The sequence below is a fragment of the Trachemys scripta genome, chromosome 9, assembly GCF_013100865.1.
Source record: "Trachemys scripta elegans isolate TJP31775 chromosome 9, CAS_Tse_1.0, whole genome shotgun sequence".
NCBI lineage: Eukaryota > Metazoa > Chordata > Testudines > Emydidae > Trachemys > Trachemys scripta.
Genome location: NC_048306.1, coordinates 2,351,134 through 2,360,592, shown reverse-complemented (window position 1 = coordinate 2,360,592; position 9,459 = coordinate 2,351,134). Strand labels below are relative to the sequence as shown.

Here is a 9,459-nt window from a genome sequence, read left to right as displayed (position 1 = left end):
AACATTTTCTAAGAAATGTATATGGCCCCCACTAGAGTAGTTAGACCTGGTCAGGAATTTTTCACTGAACTATTTTTGTGCTAAAACATGGTTGATGTTTACGAATCTCCCAACTCAAAAGCTTTTTGGAAGGAAGAGCTGAAACTGTCAGACTGTCCCATTTCGGCAACTTCCATCCAGAATGTTTTGGGAGTTCTGAGTCACAGTGACTTTTCATTTCAAAATCTTAGTAAATTTAGACTGAAAAAAAGGTTTCTAAAACAGGGGGGAAAGGTCAAAATTGAAATAAAAAATACTTAGATTGACCCCCAAATATTGTGGGTTTTGTTTGTTTTTGTTTGCAAAACCTTTTGAGATTTCAACTTTTCATCCTGATCTGGGATAGGAAATTTTTTTTGAAACCTCAAAAGTTCTCGCAGGGTAGGAAAACTGCTTCTGTCCTCACCCTTGCCACCGTATTTGAGCTCCTCACAATCTTTGATGTGTTTATCCTCACAACACCCCTGTGAGGCAGTCAAATGCCATTACCCCCATTTCACTAAGGCATAAAGAGAGTCAGGGACTGATCGAGGTCACGCAAGGAGGCAGTGGTAAAGCAAGGAGTTGATGCGGGTCTCCAGAGTCCCAGGTTCGCACCCAATCCTCTGAACCACCCTGGTCCTCTTTTTCAGTTAATTCCAAGCTGGCCAATGTCAGCTTGGAAAAAAGCCAATTTACTGATTTCTGACCCTCCAACTGAGGCCTATGCAAAAGCTCAGAGAAGGCTTCTAAGTGAGTCTCTTGGAATTTCCACTAGGGTTTCAAAATTCGTAAGTAAACAGTTTTCTATGGGAAATCTTTGCCGTGACAAGAAGCTCCAAAGAGTTAGCGGAGCAGAGGTGCATAGGCCACATGTATAAATCACTTATCACCTGCTGCTAAAATAAATGCCGTCTTGATCACTAAGGTTTCATTGCAGCTGCCTCCAGGTCCGTCTCTGCTTCAGCCCTCCACATGGCCTTCTTTTCGGTATTCATCCTCAGCAGCGTGTCCTCTCTTCTAGCAGCCTTTGAATATAAACGGTGAAACTCATTTGCACAATAAAATTTCCCCAACAATAAATATCCCACTTGTTTGCTTCTCTGGCTTTGGCACCCCAGTGTTCTTTTGATTTTTTACAGTGAAAGAAGTTATTGAAGCTAGATTTCCTTGCTTCACCTAATTGCTGGCATTTGCAGCCTCTGATTAGCAGAGAAAGCATATTGCCTTTGCTCCAAAGGCATGCAGACAGCTAGGACAAACCGGGGGGTGCTTTCATCACTGAAAGACCCAGAAGCAGAGACCCTCTGGAGTTGTTTTTGTTTGGTTCCAGTACCCATCCATCCATCACTCTTTGTTTAATTTATTTCACTCACAGGCTTCAGGCCACCAGTTTCCACATCTAGGTTTTCCATCCCTGCCAGGAGGCCACCTGTTCCCACCTACGCTGAGCTGACATTTTTGGAGGCAGTGTTTTTTCCTTGCTGTCCCTCATCAGGAGGGTCACACCAGCCCAGCAAGGAATAGTCACTGCACACAGCTGATGCGTGTGTAATTAGACCGAGGTGCTGGATGGCCTGCCTCACAACCAGCAGGGCAGCGGCAACATCAAGCAGCGGCTGAGTGATGCCGCAGCAAATGACAGTTCCTCCGGGGCAAGCTGAGCTTGTGTGGTCTGGTCAGTGGGGCGTGAGAGCCCACAGCACTGGGAAAAGACGGGGCTGAGTGGCCTGAAATGGATACAGTGTCTCACTTAGGGCCTGAGCCAAAGCCCATTGAAGTCAGTAGGAGTTGTCCATTCTCCTTGGAGACGGCCCATACTGAGCCACAGAGAAATAACTGGGTTTAAAGTCGCATTGCGATGGGTTATTGCAAAGTCAATCAGAAAGAATCATTGTCCAATGAGTCACATGACCAAGACCATATTAGAGTCAGGAACACGTGGTAAGTAACTCATCATCCCTAATATATTGTTTAATGTGTATTTGCTCAAAAAACCTTTGTATTTATTAAGAGAAATGCGTACCTGCCTGCACCGTTCAAACAGGGCGGTGGCTGACCCGTCAGTACAAACACACTTACTTGCTTGCCTGAGATGATCATGACCAAGCAGCCTAGCAGAGTCAGTGCCATTGTGATGTAGCAAATTTTGATCCTCACTCGGCTCGTAGCAGCTTTGATGACCTCAGCTCTGCAGAAGGACAGAGCAGATTTCTGGTCAGATGACAACACCATGGAATAAAACAAGAGGGTTTTGGGGGGGAAGGGGTGGGAGTTGTTTAAAGACTTGCACAATTCTTGCCAGTGCCAGTTTATTTTTGCTCAGAGGTCTTCTGTTTTCTTTATATTGACTGATTGCTAAACAGGAAGTTAACAGCAAACTAGCCGCTGCCTGAGGGATTTAGCCAAATGCAGCCTAAAGCAAACATCTGACGGAGGCCCACCAGGGAATGAATGCAGCTCCTCTGTCTTCTCCTGACCCACTCAAGAGTGAAGAGCAGACCAGTGGCAGAGCTTGGAGTGCAATTTAATCCTTTCAATGATTGAAATCCAGGGGGCCACATCCTCAGCTGATTGTGCTGCTTTAACCTAGCTGGGGGTCCGACCCCCATTGGTACGTACGAATGATGGCACTGCCGGCTAATGCTACCTTTGGTGGGGTGACGTGGTGCTCTGGCCTGGGCCAGGAATGCACATCTTGGCTATGATTAATGGAAGCTTTTCACATTGCAGCTGCTTCTCACGGCGACTCCCCCTTTGGCCTGTTATTATCATCCCATAACATTCCAAGAAAAGCTCCCGCACAAGGCGCGTCTCGAGTCTGGCTTTTCAACGTCGAAAAGTCAGCCAAAGCAAAGCAAGCCGCCCCCCAGCTGCAATGAGGATGGAAGCGAGCGGGCAGCTGCGGAAGGCTTAAAGCACAGGGCAGCAGCACACCAGCTGGGAGGATTTTATGAAGCCCAGCGCATCTGCATCTGTGGCCATCAAGTTACACAAGTTATTAATAGATTCTCAGCAGGGCTAAGTGAACATAGTTCGCCAGTGCAGACACCTGCATCGCGGGAGCCAGTGTGGGGAGAGAAGCCACTTCTTGCACAGGTGGGTGGGCAGAGGAAAAGTCAGGAAGCAAATTGTGATTCTTAGAGCCACTGTCTGATTCCTGCCCTGTTCCTGGGACCGTGAGTACGCTCTGTCCTTGACTTGATCTGGCCGTGTCCTTATAATCCATGTTTTATAGCGGGCATCAGGAGTGACTGATCGCCAGCACCTCCGGGGCCATCCTGCAAACACCTGCAGACCTTTCCCGGTCCCGTGGGTCTCAGGGAGACTCCCTATCACCGCACGGTTGAGCACATTTGTGCCTCCTTGCAGGATTAGAGCCTTGAATGGAAAACAAATCTCAAAAGGGAACAGATCTGAGCCACAGGAAGAGGCAGATTCCTGCACTAACCCCACCCCCAAATCAAATTCACCTTCGAGTCAATCCACCTGTTGAAACCCCCACGTGTTTCCCCACTGACTCTGTCCCCTCCTGCAGCGGAGAGCCCAGGGGAATCCTCTATGCTAGAACACCCACTTTGAAGACATCTTTGTTTAATGTTTCTTTTCCTGGTGTTCAGTTGTGTTAAGTGCCCACAACAGTCACTATCATGAGGCATTAGGAGCGAATGAGTCACTTCCCAGAGCTGCAAAATCTCACAGCAGTTCAAACATGATCTTAGGCAACAATTAACTGTATTGCAGATCCTTCCACACATCATGACGGGAAAAACATACCACCGGTGCTGCAGTTCTGGGCACGAAGAAAGATGTGTGCTTGTGCAGGCCAGAGCCGTGGGCAGGTGGCAAACAAGCAGTTTGTAAGTGCGGTGGTTTCTTGCTGCAGGCATTAGCATTCTTGTGCAAACCCTCACCCATGTTAAACTTATTGGGACTATTGCTTGATCCCAGCAGCGCTGTTACTTAGGGTCCCCGGCTAAGTGAGGTGTCCTTGTAGCTCAGAGACATCACAGCCCCGCACCTTGGCAGTTTTCCCAAACACCTTCCTACTGATGCCAGGGAAATGCATGAAATGGCCAAAGCTACGTTCAGCCCTTGAGGCTGTAGATGGTAGATGCAGGTTTCCCAGAGACATGTTGACTGCTCATAGTCATTGCGGAGCTGTTTCTACTGGGTTCTGCAGATGACTTTATTTCTTTGACCGTTATTTCTTGCAATAGACATTTTAGCATGACAGCTTAATCCAATCACTCATGAAACTGTAGAAAAGAGTGGCTTTAATTACATCTGTATGGGGAAAGCATGTGCTGAGGACCAAGTAAAGAACCCCACCACCACCACATAAACACACCAACGTTAAAAAACAGGAGGCATTAATGTCTCAACTCATTGAACTGATGTTCTTTTTTAAAAAAAGATCTAAATAGGGAAATGAAAGTATAAACGGGCATGATGGAAACTCACTTCAGATGTTTTTTGCTAAAGCTATGGATGTTCCCATGTGCCTTTCTTAATCACTTTAATTCATATAAGTGGTTAAAGCACATAACCTGAAATGGACACTAGGCAGCACAGTGATTTGTGAGCTACAAAGCAATGTGTGTTAAAAATGGTTTCTGTCCTCTTCTGAAATTCCTAATCTCCAAAGCAATTTAACCCAGTTCACTTTACAGAGTTGGCAAAAAAAGCTACTGCTTCAAGATGGGTTTGTATTATTTTTGGACCGAGACAGCAGCGCGCCCACACAATTCATTCACAGTCACGTAGTCCGGTTGTAATATTAGAAAAAAGAACACTCGCTATATAAGCGTAGTGTTGGGGACTGACCACGTAAGGGAAGGTTTGAACTGGCAGTTTTACATATATCCAGTGGTGGAGATTTTGACAACATAAGAAAACCGGTCTACTTACGATAATAGAGCTGGAATATCCTCCTCTTTTTTAAACCGTCCTGCCCATAATAAAATCTTTTTATCAAATGCTGTAGGTCTTCTGTCATTTCTGAATGTGCTACGGCCTTTAAAAGATATTACCAAAGAAAGTCATCAGCTAAGTTAAGAGTGGAAGTAAAAAGCTGTATTTAAAGAAAAAAAATCTCAGACTGAAAGTTTAAAGAAGGGCTTCACGTTCTCTAGGAAACCTGTCGTTAAGGGCAAAATCCACCTTCAATTAAAATCAGTGAGATTTAGCCACTCACCTTAAGGGCCTTGTCTAGACATTTTGTTTTGTAGTTGTTCCCCATTGCAATTCAGCTGGTCCTAGCAATGATGAAAGGGGTTTTTTAGTCATTGTGTAGTCTAGCCATTGCCAACAATGGTTAAAATACCAGTGGCCAGTCTACATTCTGGATGTGCGCTCTGCCAGGCAATGCAACGGTGCATTGTTCACAACAACACTACACAAAGTTAGAAAATTTCATTTAATGAATTTTATGGAATTTTCCAATTTGGCGGCAAAACTTGGATACATGGGATGAAACCTTGGCCTCACTGAAGTCAATTGCAAGATTCCTATTGATTGCAAAGGGCCAGGATGACACCCCGAGATTTTTAAGGCCAGCAGGGACGTTAAGATCATTCCAGCATCAAACCGGTAAATGAAGTGAAAAATCTTTCATTTAAAAAATGTTGGAAAAAAATTCACTTTTTCTTTGGTGGGAGGGAATTTTCATTTCATTTATGAGCCTTTGCCATTAAAAAAAATGTTTCAAAGAAATAATTTTGAGATGTTCTAATAAAAATGGTGCTGCCGTGGTGGGGGGTCGGGGGGGGTGGACACAGCCAAGGACTGGCTCCAAGTGCCTTGCTGTTATCTGCAGCCTGGCCGACGTGGGCTGATTTTGCTCGCAGCAATCCGCTGAGTGGCGAGGTAACAAAGGCTCTTTCTCTCTTTGAGGGCAGCATCCCAGAAAACGTATCACAGGGTCAGAGTGACATTCTCCCCACCGCGGTGAACAACTTGGTCTGTACTTTGATCCCAGATGTCAGTGGCAAGTGTCTGGCCCACCCCAGTAATTCCCTTCACTGAAATCAACAACACACACGGCTCCCAGGAAAAGCTTGGCAGCGAAAACAGACTGTACGTTTTTTATGTTTGTAGAAAGAAAACCCCCAAATAAATGGCTGGTCTGAAACTATATCCATTTTTCAGCATTACCGCACACAGGTCAAGCAAGAGATTTACAAGGAGATGTTCCTCCCCCCCCACCCCTCCAGTTGGGTGTTCAGAAGTCAAAAACCCGGCTCAATTCCTCCTCCCCATGTCTCTGTATCTGGTTGTAACCGTGTTAGCTGCAGCATTCAGTACAGCAATGTGCAGTTGGTATCAAGCAGGAACCGAACGCACTTCCGGCCAACCCTGCGCTGACACAGCCGCACTCCTCCATCGCCAGGCACGGCCACTGCTGCAGCTTCCCCTCTTTGCTGATGTGATTAGATCAGTTTTGCCCTTGGGCCAAACCAGCAAAAAATTCTCCCTTTCCCAGGTTAACAAACACCAAACAAAAAGTCCACAAAACGTGCCTGTCTGCCCATTCTTCCTCTGTGGCGGGGTATACTCGCACCGCCTCAGTGCACCGCCCTGCTGCCACGGAAGGGTGTGCTTTTCCATTGCCACGTCCCTGAACCAGCTGCCCCAAACCCAACCCTCCCTGTTTTCCTTTTGCCCCAGGGCCACTGCCAACATTGGCCTCCTTCCCAACCCTTTCCCAGGATTCTCCAGTCCAGCACCTCCATGCTCCTTCTTCTGTCCCCCCCCCCATCACCTGGGACTGGGACCACCATGGGGCACACCCACGCACTGCAGAGTCTCCCCTGCTCTCCCCAATATCTCTTTGCACTGAGCACAAGGGCTTTCTGAGATCTCTGCCCCCTTTCCCCACATGCTTTGCTTCCAACCTATGGTTCCCGCTAAATCTCTCTGCTTTGGGCCAGAACTTGAGAATGTCCTGGACCCTGGCCTGCATTCCTCAAAGGCCTTATCTATCTTCCTTTCCCACCCCTCTCCCCCAGGCAGACGCTCTGGCTCTGAGAGAGAAGAGGGATGTTTTGCTGAAGAGAGTCTTGTTGACCAAGGACCGTGTCTCCTGTTTTGTCTTGTTTTTAAATGCTCAAAATAGTGAGGTTTAGCAAACTGTCCGCCGTGTTAATTCCTTGACAATGTTGCCGTTCCACAAGGAGAATGAGGAGTGAGGTTGTGTTAAGATACAGTCCACTGGGAGACTGACAACACGCTCTCATGAGAGCTAGCTACAGGCACCACCGTCCGTTGTAATGCATTGCACCACACAAGATTATCCAGGGGAGCCCATTGGTAGTCTCTCACAACATGTGTCACTACAAAATCAGTCCTGTGCCCCAGCCTGGAACTGCGTTCCCAACGTTGGGCCTGAAGTGAGGCCAGCTGAAGTAAGCCGGCTGTGAAAGGATAACAAGACATGGCCAGCCGGAAGCCTGCCAAGGCAGAGAGCCAGGCCAGGCTGCTGAAAACTGGCAGTGCAGGTTAGGAAAGGAGACCTAGGCAGCCAGGGGTGACACTGGTAGGCGTGGAGGTGGCTTAGCACCTGCTGCAAGGTACCAGGTATCGTGACTGCTGGGGGAGCCACTCGGCAGGGCTCATCGGGAGCGCCAAGCAGCTACCCCACCCTCCAAGCCACCTCGCCCCATGGGAAGACTGTGCCAGCACTAATTGCCCTCTCTCAGGAGAAATCCCCACTCAGGGTCTCTCTAGCCCAGGGGAGTGTAATTCAGTCCACTTCCTGCCTAGCCGGCTTGCTGTGCCCACTGCCTGAGAACATTCACCTGGTGCCCAGCAGGACCCTTCGGGGACACAGAACCTCGGCACTGCCTGACCCCAACCCTTCCTGCACAGACATCACGGGTCTCCCAATTTCTAACACTCCCACTGCGGGGAGAGACCCCGCTGGGAGACCTACCTGGATGCTACAGGATGAACCCTGGGCATCCCAGAGCTGCTATCGGGGCATATTTGTAAACTTAAGATGACAATTTACTTTGCAAGGCTTGAGTCTAATAGCAGCTCCATCAGCCCTGGCCGACTGCCTACCGTAATATGAATAGCTTCTCTTCTAGGACTTCATTCCTAGGGCATGAATAGATACATCTATTTCCTGGCTGGTTTGTTTTTAATATAACTAGTTTACTTCCATGAACTGGGAACATTTGCTTTGATGGAAGCAGGACTATTTTAAAATGGAAATTAAGAAATTGTCCATGTACCCTGTAAAGAACATACAGAATCTCCTCAGCTTAGCCAGGGGATAAAGAAACGGGTCAGTCACGAGCTATTTTACTGCAGAACAAAACATTTCTACCCACCTGGAATAGCTGTTTGAGAAATAACCTTCTTTGTGGCCTCTGCTTTGTGACAAAGGGTTCTTCTTGTCAATATCTGAGCGTGCTTGGTACATGGACACCTCCAGAATTCGGTTGTTCTCAAAATACTTGTGACAAGAGGCTCACTTTTCAATAGCCGCCCCAGCATTGTGTGCCCAGTGCTGAAATGTCTACGTCTACCTCTTGTGCTTCAGTGAATAAACAACTCAGTAGTAGTCATTTACTCCTATAGACCTGATGTGCCAGCCAGCACACAGCAAATCAAACGAAATGTGCCAGGTGTTCGAAGGTTACACTGCTGTATGTCTGCTGACGGTATCATATACTTACACCACTTACCACCTTCACTGAGTCACAGTGACTCGAGCACTAGATCTACTGCTCGTGTTTGCTCAAAGACACACCTTTAAAATCACAGGGGCAATAACCCTAACTGCTCCTGCCTTTGTACAGTGGGCCTAACCCCATTCCCACAGAACTGTATGTCTCAGGCTCTGTAGCTCCAAGGAGCTGCCAATGATAGTAAAGATTTTGCATTTCTCTTATTCTTCGCTCTGTAACCCCCATGACCAGCAACAACAAATTCTGTAACGACTGTAGCGATCGAGACCTGAAATCTCAGTTGGTGTTAATAGAAAGAGTGCTGGAAAAGATGCTTTTCCCAAAGGGAAGTTCTGTAGCTGTTAACTGTCATTTCGGGTTAAGCCTATAAGAGACCTTAACAATCACACACATTTTATCTTGAAAACCAATTGATTTAAACATGCATCTTTAAGAAGGAGACACTTTCTTTGTTACTGAATAATGGTAAATATAGGCTGGTGGAGAGAGAACTTACCATGATTAAAGCTAAGATTTTGTCATGGTTATTTTTAGTAAAAGTCATAGGCAGGTCATGGGGAATAACCAAAAATGCACAGAAGCCCATGACTTGTCCCTGACTTTTATTAAAAATAACTATGATAAAATGGGGACAGAGGAAGGTCCAGCACCCACCACTGCTGGGGCTCCAGGGTTTCCCTCCCACCCAGGGTGGCTGAAAACAAAGGGCCCCTCCCTGCCACTGACAGCAGATTGGAGCTGTGGG

At 47.1% G+C, this 9,459-nt stretch overlaps 1 protein-coding gene across 1 annotated transcript; it reads right to left on the bottom strand.

Moving 5' to 3' along the window:
* Nucleotides 1-771: 771 nt before the first annotated feature.
* On the bottom strand, nt 772-8,637 carry LOC117883371 (protein FAM162B-like). The gene is made up of 4 exons (XM_034782630.1): nt 8,355-8,637; nt 4,930-5,035; nt 2,101-2,209; nt 772-1,046 (listed from the first exon to the last, which is right to left on the bottom strand). Exons 1-4 carry the CDS (start codon nt 8,518-8,520, stop codon nt 942-944), a joined length of 486 nt encoding a protein of 161 aa, XP_034638521.1. The 5' UTR covers nt 8,521-8,637; the 3' UTR covers nt 772-941.
* Nucleotides 8,638-9,459: the final 822 nt, after the last annotated feature.

What these genes read in the sequence shown, in the direction of transcription:
- LOC117883371 (XM_034782630.1), bottom strand. Translation starts at nt 8,520, where the DNA reads ATGCTGGGGCGGCTATTGAAAAGTGAGCCTCTTGTCACAAGTATTTTG. An exon ending in GATATTCCAGCTCTATTATC is followed by an intron (nt 2,210 to 4,929) that starts GTAAGTAGACCG and finishes GTCCTTCTGCAG; the next exon opens with AGCTGAGGTCATCAAAGCTG. An exon ending in TGATCATCTCAGGCAAGCAA is followed by an intron (nt 1,047 to 2,100) that starts GTAAGTGTGTTT and finishes TTATATTCAAAG; the next exon opens with GCTGCTAGAAGAGAGGACAC.